The sequence below is a fragment of the Choloepus didactylus genome, chromosome 21 (genome assembly GCF_015220235.1).
Source record: "Choloepus didactylus isolate mChoDid1 chromosome 21, mChoDid1.pri, whole genome shotgun sequence".
Taxonomy (NCBI): Eukaryota; Metazoa; Chordata; class Mammalia; order Pilosa; family Megalonychidae; genus Choloepus; species Choloepus didactylus.
Window position 1 is genome coordinate 31,488,610 of NC_051327.1, and position 17,617 is coordinate 31,506,226.

A 17,617-nucleotide genomic window follows, 5' to 3' on the forward strand; every position below is an offset into this window, starting at 1 on the left:
ATTCAAATAAAACAACAACAAAAAAAGATACAACAGGAGTGACGGGCATCACCTCAGACACCATAGAGGACATTTATGAACAACTTCATGCCAATCAACTCAGCGACCTGGGTGAAAGGGACAGGTTCTTTAAAGGATACAGACTCCCAAAGTTAACTCGAGTATTAGATAACCTGAATAGTTCTCTATCAAAGAGATTGTGTTTGTAGTTGAAAACCTTCCGATTAAAAAAAATGTCTGAGACCCATTTGGCTTCACTGGTGAACTCTACCAAACCATGTACAGAAGAAATAGAACCCGTTCTCCCCAAACTCGTCCAGAAAGCAGAAGAGGAGGGGACACTTGCCGACACATCTCAGGAGCCCGGCACGTGAATTTGGCAGAAAAGATGCGGAATGTACGTGGTGTGCTGTCGCTCACGAGCCGTCATCCCTCCCTCGTTTGCATATTTCTGGACAGCCACACAAGAAACTGTTAACAGGGCTTCCCTTGGGGGTGGGTGGTGGGAAATGATCACTCTTGTCACCGAGTTTTTCACTCTGATTATGTACTGCTTTTTTCAAAAGGAAGAAATTATTTAGAAAACAAAACGGTCTGTGTTGGTATCTGCAGAGGGTAACTTCAAGATGGACGCGCTAGGCCCGGGGCTGCTGCCCACCGCCCGCTCCCTTCGCCGGCCAAGCAGCCTCACCTGTGGTCGATCTGCTGGCAGAGGTGGTCGAAGCGTTGGCCCAGCTTGTGCACCTCGGCCTCCTGGCGCTCGAGATCCGGGCAGTGCTCCTGGAAGCCGCTGGCCAACGTGCTCGCGCACCGCTTGGCCACCTGCAGGTGCTGCTCGGCCTTGCTGAGGAGGGGCTTCCTGGCCTGCAGCTGGGAGGCCATGGCCTGCCGGGGAGGAATGGGGGGTGGCGCTAGGGCTGGGGCTGCTAGGGGCCCAAGGAAGACCCTGCCCAGAGCTCCTGGGAAGCCCTGCTTGGGAAGGAATGGGTGGTCATTTCTGCAAGGACCCATTTTCTACAACGAACAGAACCCCCAAAGACCCTGCCAGCAGGCAGCTTGGTGCCCCGTGACGGCACACCCTGGACAGGAGCTGGGCCGCTTTCCAACCTTCAGCCTGTTCCTCTGTCTGAGACAGGATCTCAGTCTCTTGTGAGGATGCAGCGAGATGGAGCATGAGTGCAGGGCCCACAGCGGCCAGGCAGGCAGGTGGGAAGAGCCCAGGGTTAGTGTGAGGACTAGAAAGCAGGTGCTCCACTGCCGTTCTGCTCGTCTGGCCAGCCCTATGAGCACACAACCAGGACCAGGTCTGCTCTGAGAGATACTGGACCCTGGAAGTTTACGTGGCATTTGTGCTATGGGCCTCCACGTGGCACACTGCAGGCCTTCCAGAGACGGAGGTGCCTGCTGCTGTGGTCCCTCAGGGCCTTGACGTCCCCATCTCTCCAGAAGACAGTAAGAGGAGATGTGCCTGAAGGCCGCTGCCGGCTCAGAGAAAGGCTCCCCGAGGCCCAGGGTCCCCAGACTCACGGCCAGCTCCTGCCTCTTGTCATCCAGGGCACGGCCACCCTCAGGCACCACGTCATCCCGAGCCAGCTGGTTCTCGTACTCGGCCAGCAGTTCGCGGCCCTGCTGCAGACTCTTCTCCAGGCAGTGGGCCACGTCGAGCCTGAGGACACAGGTAGGAGAAGGGAGGTGCCCACCCGGCCCCTTGCCCCTTGCTCCCCGCCCAGCCGCCTGTGGCCACCCACCACCCACTTCTCCTGGGCCGAGTCCAGCAGCTGCAGCAGACGAGCGTATTTGCCACGGGTGTCCTCCACGCGGGTCCTCAGCAGGGGCACACAGCCGCTGCCCGGGAGCACCCCGACGAAGGCCTCACAGGCTGCCGTGCTCCGCGCAGTGTCGGGCTCCATGCGCAGCAGCTCGCTGCTGATGTCCTGTGGGGACCAGGACCCACGGGGTCAGTGTCAGCCCAGGGAGCGTCCTTCCTGGGCTCCTGGAGGAGCTCGGCTCCCCTCTGGGGCAGCCTCAAGGCAGCTGCTGGGACTGGCCCATTCCCATTCCCGGGAACCCTGGGCTCCCAGCAGTAGGGAAGCTCCTGGAGAGTGTGGCCAGGCCACGCCTGAGGCCCCATTGCCCTCCGCACCCTGCATGTCTCAGGTTTCCTCCTCCATAAAACGGGAACGATGGTCCCAACCACAAGGGCCGCCGGGAGGGATCCAAACACTCGCACGTGTGATACAAGGGCGCGTGTGTGCGGGCACCTGCCAAGCCTTCACTCCACCTCCACGCCCCACGGCCCTGCTGCTGGGGACCAGCCCGTTTTACCAAGGAGGCTTGTCTGTGATTTGAGTCGGTAACCTGCCACGGCCACCCCCTGCGTGGGGGTCTCAGGCCACGTTCACAGCCACCATCCCTTCGTGTCCGGACACAGGGCCAGGCGGTCAACGAGAGGCAGAACAGTTCTTGGCAGGCGCGGGGTCCTCAGCCTACAACAGCCCTGCCCCCGCTGTGCCCAGGACTTCCTGTCAGGTATTGCAGGACCCCGTCAAGCTCCTGCAGGGCATGTCCAAGACCCCTGGGGAGCTCCCCCAGATCCAGCTGTGTTCCCAGCCAGGGGCACCTTGAGGCCCTTGGCCCGCTCAGCGCTGTCCTGCACGGCCCGGCCCTGCTCCAGCGGTGGCCGCAGGAGCCCCGTGATGGCCTTCTCCTGCCGGTCCAGGTCGCTGGCCACCTTGTCCAGGTCGGCCAGCAGCTGCCGCCCCTGCAGGTCAGAGGCATCTGGGGGAGGCGGAAGGTGCAGGGGACACAAAACACAGAGTCAGGGGCAGCTGGGGGTCGCAAGGCCCGGGGAGGGGCCTGTGGAGGCCCATGGGATGCCCCCAGCTCCCGTGCCAATCCCTGCCCCTGCCCCTGGTTCTCCCCGAGCTTCAGGTGGGTGGGCCTGCCCTCACCTCCAGGGTACTCTGTCTTCAGCACCTCGAGCCGCTGCTGGAGCGCGCCCTTGCTCCCGGCTGCCTTCTGCCGCACGCTCTGGTACTGGCTGCCCAAGCTGTGAGAGCAGAGGCATGGGGCTCGCACCCAGGGCGGCCCCACCCCCTCCGCCCACAGAGGCAGGGTCCCTGGGCAGGCGTCCAGCGGTTCAGTGAGGCACTTTGAGAAGTTAAAAGCACGATGCAAATAGAAAGGGTTTCCTCCCTCCCTCCCTCATCCCTTGCTCTTTTTCTTCATAGCACACTTCGCTACCTAAAACCATCTTGTTTGTTCATTTGCCTGTCTTCCTCACCGATGTTACCTCTGAGAGAGCAGTACATAGTAGGTGCTTAATAAATATCTGCTGGATGAATGAATGACTCATTCACTCAGTTCTCAAGTGCTGACCGGGCACCAGGAGATGGGAAAGAACTCTCCAGGGAGCCCACTGTCCAGCGAGGTGGATGCCCAAGCACAGTCTTGGTAAAAAGCGCTGCAGGCAGTGAGAGAAGGTGCTCGGGGCAAAGGGGGGGCCACAATATCCTGAGGTGAGGGTGGGGAGTGAGGGGCAGCCCGGGAACCGTCACAGAGCAGGGAGCCCTGAGCTGAGGCTTCAGGGGGGCAGCAGGTGGGAGATGGCCAGGTGGTAGAACAGCACAGGCAGAGGTCTGGGGGCACTTGTAGAGAAACTGCTCACCGAGCTATCCACACAGCCAAACATTCACCTGCAGCACATCGGGATGCCCAGGAGGCCGCCAGGCAGCCCGCAGGGCAGAGCCAGCCCATGCCGTTCCCCTCTCTGCCCTCGTACCTGTCAGCCAGAGCCAGGGCCTCGGGGTCGGTGGGGGGGATCATGAAGCAGACGGCCGGGGCGCTCAGCTTGTTGCCGGCACTGTCCGTAAGGTCCCAGCTCTCCCCGTTGTTCTTCTGTAGGGTGTAGCTGTAGCCCCGTGAGATCAGGCCCTGGCAGGGGAGACCACCCAGTCAGGGCACCCAGGCAGACCTGCCTCGAGCCCCTCCATCTCGCCCCCATCCCCCAACTCTCAGGCCTGGGGAGTCTTCCCCAAGACACGTCACCATATAGAGTTGGGAGGGGCCTTCATGGAAAGGGTGTTTGTCAGGTCTGCCAGCCCAGCAACCTGCCTCGATTTCCCTTTGGGGAGCCATCCTTCCCCATTCCTCCCTATCCCTCCCCATTCCCAGTCCATGACAACTCCCAGGTCGACACATAACTCAGGCCTGGCCAATGAGAAAACGGCATCCCCAGCCACCGTGATTGGTTTAGGGCGGACATGTGACTCAAACCCAGCCACTGAGACCCTCCCCCGGGACTCTGGCGGGATTGGCTGGGGCTGCTGATTCTAAGGCTGGGGCGGGGGGCGGTGTGAGGGTGAAGGTACATGTCCACCACCCTGAGGTGAAGGGCTGGCAGACAGGGACACGGGCTCCTGAAGACACTGCTGGAGGCCCTGGATCCAGCCATATTGTCACAGAGACTCTCTGGGGACACGGAAAGTGGCAGATCTGGGCCCAGCCCGCCTAGGGCACCCAGAGGTCCCCAGGCAGTGGCTCACCTGGTCACCCTCAAAATCACAGAGGGCCTCCACAGGGATGGGCTTGAGAGGCGTCTCCCGCCGGAACTTAAGGGGTACCACCTGCTGCCCCCGCTTCTGCAGACCCCGCACCACATCCTCATACTTGTCCAGAGCCTTCTCCTGGTCCTGAACAGGGCAGGACAGGGGCCCCGGTGAGGCCTGCCCAGGACTGGGGGTTGCAGACAGGCCCCCACCCAGGCCAGCTGGGCTTGGACCCCAACACTCACGTCCAGCTCCCGCAGCAGCAGCTCAAGCTGGTATCGGTCCTTGAAGTCGGGGCTGTACTTCTGGTTCAGGTCCAAGTCCACCTTCTGCAGCAGCTCCTGGGCGTCCTGCACATCTTTGCGGAACTAGGGGGACACAAGGTGGCCCCATTACAGGCAGAAACCACTAGAAGCACCTGGGACTTCTCCTGGCCTAGGCTTCAGGCCCACCACTCACCCTGACCCCCAGCCCTGCTTCCCAGGGAGCCTCAGGGAGACAGCTGGGTCCCCTCCACACCCCACTCAATGCCATCTCGATTGTGCATCCAATTGTAGTCTATACACCAATAAGTGTGGGATTCTCTTTTCCATTCGTTCTTCTTTGTGCCAGGACCACACTGTCTGAATCCTATACCTTCACTCTAAGTCTTCATATATGTAAGACAACCCGCCCTGCTTTCTTCTCAGGGCACTGGCTCTGAATCGTGCCATCCGTCGGCCATCCCCGAGCCCCCTGCGCTGAACCCAGCCCCAGGAGGTTCACGGCCCAAGGGGACACAGACACTGAACAAGGCATTACCCAAGCACCAGCTCAGCTCACGCTCCCCAAACCACCCAATTATCAGACCCGCCTGGGCCCCACCCTGACCCGCCGACCCAGGGTCTCCAGCCTGGGACCCCCGCGGGGCCGCGTCAGGGCTGGCAGGCTCCGAGACACCCATAAACCATTAGAAGCATGGCCGCTCCGAGGCCTGGGGAGGCAGCCAGGGGAAGCTTCCGGAGGAAGGGGCTCGAGAGCCACGGCCATAAGTGAGGCAAGTAGGTCATGAGCACTCCCAAGCACCCCTTGTACTGAGTTGAATGGTGCCCCCCAAAACCTCACACTCACCAGAACCTCAGAACGTGACCTTATTTGCCAGTAGGATCTTGGCAGACATAATTAACTAAGACAAGGTGAGTCCCTTCTAATTTGGACACAGATGGAGGGAAGAGGCCAGAGGAAGGTGGAGGCAGAGACTGGAGTGCAGCTGCCACAGCCGAGGAAAGCCGGGGACCACCAGAAGCTGGAAGGAAGGACAGACTCTCCCCTAAAGCCTTGGGAGAGGTTGGGGCCCTGCTGACACCTGGATTTGGGGATTTTGGACGTCGGGTCTCTGAAACAGTCTGCGGTGCCTTGTTGCGGCAGCCTTAGGAAAATAAGACACCCCAGGCGCTGGCACAGCGCCCAGACCCCAGGAGCCCGGAGGGAGGCAGACGCGGCCGTACCTGGTGGAAGTCTTCCATGAACTTCAGGTGGCTCTCCTCGCAGATGAGCAGGTTCAGGTACTCCTTCCAATCGGCATGCACGGCCTCCATGTGGGCCTGAGGGAGGAGGCAGGGGATGTCAGGGAGGGGCTGGTAGGCACCCGCTGTGACTGCCAGCTCCCGCCCAGGGGCTAGAAGATGTCACCCTGGGAAGGGAGGCCAAGAGGGGAGGAAGCGAGAGGGTGCATGTCCCGGAGCCCAGCAGGGCTGCCCTGGGCAGGTGCTCAGGCTGGGCAATGCACAAGGGGCCAGTGGGGGCCATGGCTGCCCAGACAAATGCGCACCTGCTCAAAATTCTCACAAAGGCCCCATACGGGCTCTGGAAGTCTTGGGAAGCCAAGGGTGGGATGTAGCGAAGGAACAAGATACCAAGAAGGAGAGTCAGATGGTGCAAGATAGAGAAAGCAAATGGGGGCTGGGGTGGAGCGGGGACAGATTACACATACAAGATGCAGCACACAGGACCGCCATCCCTGGAACCAAGCTCCAGGTGGTCCACAGGCAGAGGCAGCCCCGAGGCCAGCCTGGAGGAGGTGTCCCCCCACCTCCCCTACGTGCGAACCTCGATGGAGTTCCTCCCGGGGTGCTCAGCCACAAGCAGCTGGTCCCCCTCGCTGTGCAGCTTGTTGATCCTCTCCTCCTTGGCCTCCAGGTTCCGGTTGATGAAATTCTGCAGCGGGAGGCCACGCCAGGGTCTCAGCGCCCAGCCCGACTACCCTGTGCTCCCCCTCCCCGTCCTCCGTGCTCCCCGCACCCACCTCGTACTGGCGCCGGCGGCTGGGGTAGTCGAGGTTGCGGTCGCTCCAGTCGTACTGCATGCGGCCCTTGGCCTGCTGGTCCAGCCAGTAGAGCTCATTTGTGCAGCGCTGCATGTAGTCCTGCAGCGAGCTCAGGTGCTGCTGCCGCGCCTGCGAGGCTGCCTGCAGGGCGGGAGTGAGGACAGGGCTGGGCCCTCAGCCGTGCCATGCACCACAAGCCCCCACCTCTAGGCCTGGTGGCCATCGGACAAGCCACCCAGCCCCTCTGAGCCTCAGTCATCATTCAGCCAGCATTTCATGAGCATCTCCTAAGTGCCAGGTATCCCACCAGGCATCAGAAACGCAGCAGGAACTAGTGTGACAGAATCCTCATGGAACTGACATTGCAGGGGAGCCTCAGTTCACCCATCTGTAAAATGGATAATGACAGCCTTGACCACATAGGGCAGAGACCGGCATATAGTAAGTGCTCAATAAACATTGGCAGCTACGGCTTCCACTCTGACCTTTATCATGACCATCTCCTAGAGGGCCAGAAGGAAAGTGGCAAACTGCTACTTGTTTCCCTCTGAGAGGAGGTGGCTGGTGGGAAGGTGGGAAGGTGGGGAGGGAGGAGGGGTGTTTGCATTTTGCATACAGGGCCCACCATGTGCCAGGTGCTGTGCTAAGGACTTCTCCAACATCCCCTAATTCCATCCTCACAGCAACCCTATGAGCCAGGACGTGGGGTCACGTCCCAGTGCAGATGAGGAAACCAAGGCACACAGTCAGGGTCTCACCACCTAGTGGTGAAGGTAAGTTCAACCCCAGACAGTCAGCTCTCAAGCCCAGCCTCACATCTGGTGTTTGAAATGTTTGCAACCAAAAATCATCCACCCATTACTTAACGAAATTTTAAAAACAGAATGCACATGGTTCCTCTGTACAGTGGCATATTATTCAGTGATAGAGAGAAATGAGCTCTCAAGCCATCAAAAGACATGGAAAAACCTTAAATGCATCTTGGTAAGTGAAAGAACCTGGTCTGAAAAGGCTGCTTGCTGTATGATTCCAATCATACGAGGCTCTGGAAAAAGCCAAACTATCCAGACAGTAAAAAGAGCAGAGGTTGCTATGGGCTTGTGCAGGGTGGGGCATGAATCTGTGGCACACAGGGCATTTGTAGGGCACTGAAACTACCCTGAATGACACCGTGACGGTGGATCTGGGACCTTATGCATTGGTCAAAACCCAGTGAACCCACAACACACAGAGGGAGCCCTAATGAAACCATGGACTTCAGCTAATAACAATGTATCAATACTGGCTGTCAGTTGTAACAGATGTGCCCCACCTGACGCAAAGGTTAATAACAGGGGACCCTGTGTGTGCAGCAGGAGAGGAGGTTTATGGGAATGCTGTGCTTTGTTTGATTTTTCTATAAACCTAAAACTGCTCTAAAAACCAGTCAATTAATCTTTTAATGTATTTTTTTAAAGCTGTAAAAAGGGAAAGAGAAACTTGCATATAGAGCATGTGGCATGGCAATCGACACAATAGGTGCTTAATAAAGAAATAAAAAGCAAATTGTAGGAATAGGCTGTTTCCATGCCACAGGGCTGCTTCTTGGGAAATGTTCCTTCTCACTTAATCCCCTTCTGTTCTGTTTGAAAATTTCCCTGTGCCTGTATCATTTTTAACAGAGTAAGTTAATAAAAGAGATGCTTCTTGTCCCCACAACCCCAGGCTCCCATCCCCTCCCAGGGAAATCCTCACCAGCAGTTTCTGGTACTTGGCCTGGAGCTCGCTGTTCTGCTCCTGCGGACAGAGCCCAGGGCACAGGTGGCTGAGGACGCAGGTGCGGGGCCCCCTCCCGCCCTGCACCCACCTTGCACCCGCCTCCCCAGGTCCCCTCCCCCAGCCCGGGCTCCCTCCCCTCCACCCGTGCTCCCACCTTGTCCCCCTCCTTGGCCAGGTGGGGCCCGATGGCCTTGACCTCATTGTGGAAGATGTTGTGCTTCTCCACCTGCTGGTCCACCAGTGGCAGGTCGGTCCCGAAGCCCTGGGTGCTCAGCTGGTCCTGGGGTGGGGGCAGCACGGGAGGGGCTGGGCGGGGCTGGGCAGCCCGCGCCACACCTGGGAGCCCTGGCTCTTCCCCAGTGGGTGCCAGGGGTTCAATCGTGTCCCCCCCAAAAGACGCTTGATGTCCTGAGCCCCAGTAACTGCCAATGTGACCTTATTTGGAAACAGGGTTGTTGCAGATGGATTCAAGTTACGATCCTACTGGATTGGGGGGCCTTGAATCCAGCCACTGGCGTCCTCATGGGAAGGGGAGACGAGAGATGGACGCCGACACATGGGAAGGACACCGCCTGATGACAGACGGGGACTGGCGGGACGTGGCTGCAAGCCAAGGGCTGCCGCCATCCCTGGAAGTGGAAAGAGGCCAGGGAGCCTCCCCTGCAGGTTTCAGAGGGAGCCTGGCCCCGTGACAACACCTGGATTTTGGACATCTGGCCTCCAGAATTTGAAACCATGCATATCTGCTGTTCTAAGCCCCCCAGTGTGTGGTGCTTTGTTCCAGCAGCCCCAGGACACTGAGAGTGTTCGCTCACTATTTAACCCTTGCATCATTTCACTTAACCCTCCTGGCAACCTCCCATGTCCGCAGTTATCGTTTCCAATTCATAGACTGAGAAACGGAGGCTCAGAGAGGGGAAGGCAGTTGCCCAGGGTCACCTCGCTAAAAGAGGTGGAGCCGAGACTCGAACCCAGGAAGCCAGACTCCAGCAGCTGTGCTCTTATTCGCGGTGGGGACAGGCTGGGCAGGGCACTGGAAGGGCAAGGGTGGGCCAGAAGACCCCCAGCCTGCTCCACCAATAGCCCTCCGGCATGGAACGGTCAATGGGACACAGGATCCAAATCTCCACCTCCTGCTGTGTGACCTCGGGCCTGGCACTGGCCCTCTCTGAGCCTCGCTCACTCTCATCGGCAAATCAGGAACGAGACCCCTTCCCCAGCCGAGGCCCTGGAGCCGCAGCACTGCCTGGCCGTACCAGCTTCTCCTCCACCAGTGCGGCCCAGTTGACCTGTGGGTCCACCTCCTTCCCCGCCAGGCTGTAGATCTGCTTGTGTTTCCCACGCAGGTTGGTTACACGCTCCTTCAGCTGCCGGATGCTGAGTGGGGAGAGGGGCCACCCGGTTAGCAGGGCCCGTCAGGGCCTCCCACCCCCAGACCTGGACTCAACATGTCTGCTCCGTGGCCTGGAAGGACAGACAATCACACCTACTCTTCTCGCTGCGCACCTGCCCTCATACCACCCCCTTCATCCTTTCTTCCCCCATCAGAACTTCCCAAGGGCCTACTGTGTGTCTAGAACCACAGAAGTTTCTGGAAGAACCAGGCAAACCCTCTGGAGCTCACTGTCCTCTAGGGAAGCTGGCCGGACCCGTAACCCAGCCGAGGACATGGGGGAGAGTGCGTGCCATGCCAGGGGCAAGAGCGGGAGGGTCGTGGGGCACTCAGAGACCCCTGACCCTGCCTGGGGTGGGGTGTGGGCCAGCGAGGGGTCGTGGATGTTGATTGATCCAGCTGAGGCTTGAGTGAGGGGCACGGGAAGCTGGATGGGCCGTGTGGGTGCCCTTCAGGCAGTGAGAAGAGCTTGCTCAAAAGCTCGGGGATCTGAGACAGTATGGCCGTCTCAGGGAACTGCGAGCAGAACATGGGACATCAGCTCTCTGAGCCTCAGTCTCCTCAACTGTGAAATGGGCTCTAAGGAGGACGCCGTGAAGCATTCAGCATGTGCCTTGCATGTGGTCAGCCCTCGATAAACAGTCTCCCTGGCTCAAGGTTGCTCCTGAAGGCCGAGCGGGCTGCAACCACCACCCCCTCCCCACCCTCCTGCCCAGAGCTCAGACGGCCCCCCAGGACCCGAGGTGCGGGACCTACTCCTCGGCAATCATGTCCCCCTGGGGGTGCTTCATGTGCTTGGCGATGGCCGCGTCGGCCTCCAGCACGTACAGCAGCTTCTCTGACTCCGACACCTTCTGCAGAGCCACGTCGCAGTGCTCCAGCTGCCGGCCCTCCTGGAGCCGGGCCAGGTCCTGGGTGGGGCATGGGAGAGAGGACAGTGGGTGGGGGGCTCAGGGTGGGCACAGTGGGCCTGGGGGCACACAGCTGTGGGGGCGGGAGGAGACGAACCCCACCACCCCAGCCAGCCTCACCACCGGGGTCCTGGGCAGCAGGTGCCTCCTCCAGCCACTCGGCCAGCGGTGCCCAAGCCCCTGCCGTGGGCCGGGCACTGGGACCCGGCTGTGCACAGGAGCGACACGGACCCCCGGCCTCCTGGGGCCACGGTCCAGTGGGGGGGTGGGGGTGGGGGCTGGGAAGGCAAACAGAAGGACCCCACAGAAGCAACAGCAAGTCTTTATAATTTAGCATTTTTGAAGAAAACAATCCAGGGACTAGAATGAGGGGCTATGTCCGCTCTGGTGATCAGGGAGCCTCTCTGGGGTGGCAACACGAGCTAAGGATGAAGGACGAGAAGGCCCCGGCCGGGAGAAGAGGGAAGGGTGTGTCAGGCAGAGGGAACAGCCCGTGCAAAGGATCGGGCAGGAGAAAGCGTAGTGCGGTCGAAGCGCGGCGAGGAGGCCACCATGGCCTGAACGCAGAGGCGGCCGAGGAAGCGGGGGAGGCGGGCACTGGGGTGGGCTCTGGATTCCGTCCCCAGAGCCCTGGAAAGCTCAGGGTGGCTCTGAGGAAGGAGCCGCAGGGGTCCCCATCGGGAGGGGACGCAGGTGACAAGGGTGCGAGCTGGGGGCCCATTGGTGGGCTGTGGCAGCACCCGGTGAGAGCTGAGAGCGGCACCGGTGGAAATGGGTCCGCTGGGGAGACATTTGGGAGGGACAGTCGATACGATGGCCGATGAGGGATGCTCTGTTTAGGAAGAACAAGGGACAGGTCAGGGGCACTGGTTTCTAAACACCGCCCACGAACTCACGTAGCCACTGTCCGGGCAGCCCTGCTGTGCATCGGCACTGTCTAGGCCCTGCGGACACCACAGTGACAAATCCCAGAGGGACCCCCAGTCCGGGGTCGGGGGAGTCTGTCAGTGAGTGGGTGAGGGCAGGACGGGGTAACCCCGGGACTGCTGCTCCAGGTCTCCACAGTGGAGATGAGAGAAACGCCCGTGTTGGAAGCATCATCACCGTTAGCAGAGAAGAGAACAGGCGAGCAAACGTGCCACGCCTTGGAGACACCTTGGAAACATCATGCTGAGGGAAAGCAGCAGACACGGAGGACCCCATGTCATCTGTTCCATTTACAGGCAAATCCAGGGACAGAAAGTAGATTAGTGGTTGCCCAGGGCTTGGCGGGGAGCGGGGATGAACAACCAACAGACACAGGGGATTTTATTGAGATGAAAATGCTCCAAAACCAATTTGCAGTGTCGGCTGCACCACTCGGTAAAGTGACTAAAAATCACTGAATCATACAATTGAAATGGGAGCATTTTATGATACATAAAATACAGCTCAGTAAAACTGCTATAAAAGTGGCAACAGAAAAAAAACTGAAGGGAAGTGATGTGGGCGCAGACTGAAAAGGCCCTTGGAGGAAACAGAAAGGGGTGCCCTGCTCTGGGGAGGCAGAGGGGGCTGAGGGGACTCGGCCCGGCAGGTCACAGGCCAACGGAGCTGGGACATCCCCCCCAGCCCCGGGGCAGACCTGACCAGCTAACGACAACAAAACATCACGGTCTCGGTCGGGTGGAATCTCATCCGTGCCACCCTCACCGGAGGAGCCGAAGCTCTTCCAAGCGGCGATGTGTCAAAGGTTAACTTTGGAAAAGGGAGAAATAAATGAATCGCTGCCCAGTTCGCGTCTGGGGTGTTGGCATGCGAGCCCTCTACCACGTGGCGGCTGAGGTGTGAGGAGCTGTGGACACTGCGTGTGTGTTCAGAAGCTCAAAGCCAGACGGGGTGAACCGAGAGGTCAGAGTGGAGGTTACCTTTGGGGACAAGGGTCGGGCAGGGGTGTGAGGGCACTCGCTGCCAAACACGTCCTCTCTTGACCTGAGCTGTGTTTGCACAAGTGTCTCCTTACGCAAAAACTCCCCGAACTGAGCTCTTAAATCGTGTGCACTTTATATACACTGCATGTAAGTTACACCTCAATAAAAAGGTTTTAAAAAGTAAATTATTATAAAAAAACAAACAAACAATGGGGATCGAAATACCTAGCAAAGTTTAAAATAGAAGCATACCCACAAACGGACAGACAGAAAGCAGCAGAATGTTACCAGTAGGATCTGGGTGGTGGGGATCTGGGGGTTTGCCATACCATTCTTTCAACTTTTCTGTGCATTTAAACAGTTCGGTAATAAATATTTGGGTTGGGGACTCTCTCCCACCCTGTGCCTGGGATTCTGCTCACGGGAGGTGACCCGGTGAGACTCACAGGGACCCCGTGGGGGGAGGTGCCTGAGCACCCACACCAGGCAGAACCCCTCGCACATATTTTCTACCCAAAAGGCAGGTCCCCTGAGGTCCCCTTAGTAACTGATGAGGAGCCTGAGGCAACGACCTGCTAAGCTGCCTACGTTTACAGATTCAGTGGTGGGGCTGGGGTTAACCCTGGGAAGGCCAACCCCCAAGCTCAAGTCCTCATCCGCTCAGCCCTTCTACCCCCCAGGCCCAAGGGAGAGATAAACCCAGCTGCAGAGATGCAGGAAAAAGACGCACACACCGTCCCATCCACAATGGCAGAGACGTGACCAGTGAGGATGGCAGCGTGTCCCAGCGTAACTGAAGCCAGACGGCCCGAGCTCCAGCAACTAGCGGAGTGACCTTGGACCAGTCACCTGAGCGTCCTGTGCCCCAGTGTCACCTAAAACACCAGGGATGAAACCAAATACCCCTCTCACAGGGTGGTTGCAAGGCAGTGCAGTGGGCCCACGGCAAGTGTGAGGGTGCGTGGGCTCTGCTTTTTACAACGTGCTGTTCTTTATTTTGACCAGAAGGCGGCTGGCTCATGGTCTGTGGTAGAATACTATGCAGCCATGAAAAATGATAGGTCGCCACCAATAATACGATGCGTTGACATCACGCACCTTCTGATATGATACACTTGAGAAGGACGTGCATAACCCCGGTCTAATGAGAAAACCTCAGATAAACCCAAACTCAGGGGCAGCCTCCTAAACAACTGGCCAGCACTCTTCAAAAGGGTCAAGGTCACCAAAGTCCAGGAACGACTGGGAAACTGTCACAGACTGGAGGAGACCAAGGAGATATGACGACTAAATGCGATGCGGGACCCAGGAATGGGTGCCGGATCCACACGAGGTCATTCGCAGGAAAACTGCAGTTCAGCTCCTTTTACTGTCCCAGGGTTAATTTCCTGGATTTGGTCAATGTACTAGAGTTACATGATTTGGTAACATTAGGGGAAGCTGTGTGAAGGGTATATAGGAATCCTCTATGCTATTTCTGCAACTTTTATGTAAGTCTAAAATTTTTTTAAAACAAAAAGTTTAAAAAATGATGCCGTAGCTCTTGAATCACATGGCCACAATGGTAAAAGGTCAGGCTCCTTAATACAAGGTGGATATAATTCCATTCGGGCAGGGGGAGCACACACACACGCATGCACAAACATAAATATAGAAGTGTACACACACATATGTACACCAATGTGCATATATATACACATGTATGTATACATACGTATCTACATATACGCACATGTACATATATACACACATATACGCAAACACATGCATACATGTACATATATACACATATACACATGTACATATACACACATACATATATACACATATCTACATATACACACATATCTATATACACACATATACACACACATGTACATATATACACACATATACGCAAAAACACATGCATATACATATATACACACATATATATGTACAGATACACATACATATACATACGTATCTACATATAGACACATATACACACACGTACATATATACACTCATATACGCAAAAACACATACACATATACACATGTACATATGCACATGTGTATATATACACACACATACACAAAAATACATACACATATACATATATACACACGTACACATACACACATGTACATATACACATGTATGCACATGTACATACATACACACAAAAATACATATAGACACATACTCACGTGTACACATATACACGTATGTATATATTTACATATATAAACACATATACATATATGTATACATATATGTATAAAAAGAGAAAAGGTTGAAAAGATATACACCAAACCATTAATGGTTGAAATCTCTGGCAGAGGAATTATGAGTCATTGTAACTTGCTTCATTATACTTGTTTATCTGTCCTAAAATGTACTGAACACATAATACTTTTATTATTGGCAAAAAGAGGCACACCCCAAAAAGCTGTTTTCACTTAGGAAAGAAAAAACATGACCACTGGGGCCAGGAGAGAAGAGAATGCTGAAAAGTCACTAAAGGAGCTGGGGTTCAGGGGAAGCCAGAGGGAAGGCCTGGTTACGTGGTGGGCGTCACAGTGGGGGGGGGGGGGAGCTCCAGCCAGGCAGCTGGGAGAGGGCAGGGGGTCCCGCAGGGGCCGGCTTGTGGCAGAGGACAGAGTTGTTTCCTGCCTCCCCCTGATTCTCTCCATGCCCCCACTTGCCGTGGCCTCTGCATTCCCCACCCCAGCTATGCTGAGCCAGGATCCCCGTGTTCCCTCTTGTCTCTGGGGTACCTGTGGTGTGTGACATCTGGGCTGTCAGAGGTGGCCGCGGAGGGAGGGGAAGCGGGAGAGGGCCGGGCCTGCTGCCACGGGTAGGTCCGGGTAGCCCTGGGATTCCCTCGGGACCTGTTCACCCTCAGCACCCCCACTCTTCTGACCCGACTCCTACTCACCCCCTGAGTACAGTTGCCAGATGAAATACAGAACATCCAGTTAAATTTGAATTTCAGATAAACAACAAATACTTTTGTAGTATAAGTATATCCCAGATGGTACACGGGATATACTTAAACTAAAAAATTATTTTGTGTTCCAAATTTCAAATTTAACTGGCCATCCCATAGTTTTATTTGCTACATCTGGTAACCCCACTCCTGGGCTGCTTCTGGGGCCGGCCCTGATACTGACTCGTCAGCCCAGCTCTCTCCGAACCTCGGTTTTTCCAGCCCCAAAATGAGCATGAACGCAACCGCACAGGGCTAGGGGAGGGTTCGAGGGGATGCTGCATGTGGGTGCATTGTCCTCATGCCACTCTACCCTCAGGAGACCCTCCGAGCTCAGGGCAGTTGTCACCCCACATTCCAGAAGAGGAAACCGAGGCACAGAGGGGCAAAGTGATGTGCATTATTTTCTCTCTCTCTTCCAAAAGAGGAGGAGGGCTGTGTGCATCCTGGACAGCGGTGGCAGGTGGGATTAGAGGGTACCTGGCAATCATCGTGATATCAGTGACGATTCGGAGCCCTGTGCCGTGCCTGCCTCGTCGGGTCCTTACCCATGCACGGAGGGCACCATGCACCAGGGAGGTGATGTGACCTTGTTCAAGGTCACACAGTAAGGGGCAGCACTGGATCCAACCAAGAGGTCTGGCTCCCAGTGGAGCTTCTCCTCCGAGCAGGGAAGTGCTTCGTGGGAGCTCAGTCCAGGGGTGAGGGTGGGGTTGGGGGTTTTGACTCCAACAGGGAGGTCCCTGCTCCCATCTTGGGTGCCACACACGGAGTGGGCACCTCGACCCACCGGGGGCCGGGTCAGGACGTTCAGCAGCACCCCCCGCCTCTGCCCACTAGGGCCGACAGCACCTCTCACCTGTGGTTTGTGGTGAACCGTGTCCCCCAAAGAGACATGTTCAAGTGCTAATCTCAGTGCCGGAAATGTGAACTTATTTGGAGACAGAAGGTTGGAAATTGAAGATGTGATTTGTTAAGATTTGGGTGGGCCCAAATCCAATATGACCTATAAGAGGGGGAGAGGAGAGAGGCCGTGGCCGGGGAGACGCTGGGGGGAGGCTCAGTGAGGAGGGAGAGGGAGAGCCATGCCTCCAGAGCCAAGGACCCCAAGGATGGCTGGAGGCACCAGAGGTGGGGGAGACAGGGAAGGACCCCCTGGAGCGGCCTTGGAGGGAGCCCGAACTTGCCAACACCTTGGTCTCAGACTCCCAGCCTCCCCTACTCGAGACAATACATTTCCCTCCTTTTAAGGCACGAGTTTGGGCTACTTTATTCCGGCAGCCCCAGGACATGGAGATACACCCTTCCAGTTGCGACAACCCCAAAATGTCTCCAGACACAGCCCCCGGCTCCTGGGGGCAGAATCTCTGGGGTGAGAACTCCTGGGCTAGACGAGAGCCTCGTCCCGAGCAGTGACAGGGACAGGCCAAGGCCAGGGCCTGACCCTGTGGGGCCCAGAGGCAGCGGGGCCGGGAGAGGCTGGGCCGGGCGCCAGGGGCAGCGAGCGGGCGGGCAGGGCCGGGCGTGGGCACTCACGCTCTGCAGCTTGGCCTCCAGGTCCACGATGTTCTTCTCCACCTGGTCGGCATTCTTCTGCAGCTGCTCGATGAGCCCTGACAGCTCCTTGCTGGAGATGCTGCAGGGAGAGACCCTGGAGGTGGGTGCAGGGGCCCCCACCCGCGCCCCGGCCCCCCCCCAGGCTGTCCCCGGCCCCCAGCTCTGCATAGGAGCTGCTCACCCACTTGGCTGCCCCCTTGGGGCTCCTACGCCCCTAAAGCCACAGAAAGGAGGCAGCACCTGGCGGGGCGGCGCAGGGAGG

The 17,617-nt window shown here is 57.3% G+C and overlaps 1 protein-coding gene across 1 annotated transcript in view; it reads right to left on the minus strand.

The window, feature by feature from the left end:
* Nucleotides 1–17,617, minus strand: part of PPL (periplakin) — a 42,296-nt gene that overhangs the window by 6,507 nt on the left and 18,172 nt on the right. The window contains exons 2-17 of the mRNA XM_037815320.1: nucleotides 17,335–17,434; nucleotides 10,760–10,914; nucleotides 9,867–9,987; nucleotides 8,765–8,890; nucleotides 8,587–8,628; nucleotides 6,832–6,993; nucleotides 6,636–6,743; nucleotides 6,035–6,130; nucleotides 4,793–4,915; nucleotides 4,545–4,691; nucleotides 3,782–3,933; nucleotides 2,952–3,049; nucleotides 2,621–2,778; nucleotides 1,756–1,934; nucleotides 1,528–1,666; nucleotides 692–885 (exon numbers count right to left, since the gene is read on the minus strand). Of these exons, the coding sequence (XP_037671248.1) occupies nucleotides 692–885; nucleotides 1,528–1,666; nucleotides 1,756–1,934; nucleotides 2,621–2,778; nucleotides 2,952–3,049; nucleotides 3,782–3,933; nucleotides 4,545–4,691; nucleotides 4,793–4,915; nucleotides 6,035–6,130; nucleotides 6,636–6,743; nucleotides 6,832–6,993; nucleotides 8,587–8,628; nucleotides 8,765–8,890; nucleotides 9,867–9,987; nucleotides 10,760–10,914; nucleotides 17,335–17,434 (2,100 nt within the window). The remainder of the gene's footprint in view (nucleotides 1–691; nucleotides 886–1,527; nucleotides 1,667–1,755; nucleotides 1,935–2,620; nucleotides 2,779–2,951; nucleotides 3,050–3,781; nucleotides 3,934–4,544; nucleotides 4,692–4,792; nucleotides 4,916–6,034; nucleotides 6,131–6,635; nucleotides 6,744–6,831; nucleotides 6,994–8,586; nucleotides 8,629–8,764; nucleotides 8,891–9,866; nucleotides 9,988–10,759; nucleotides 10,915–17,334; nucleotides 17,435–17,617) is intronic.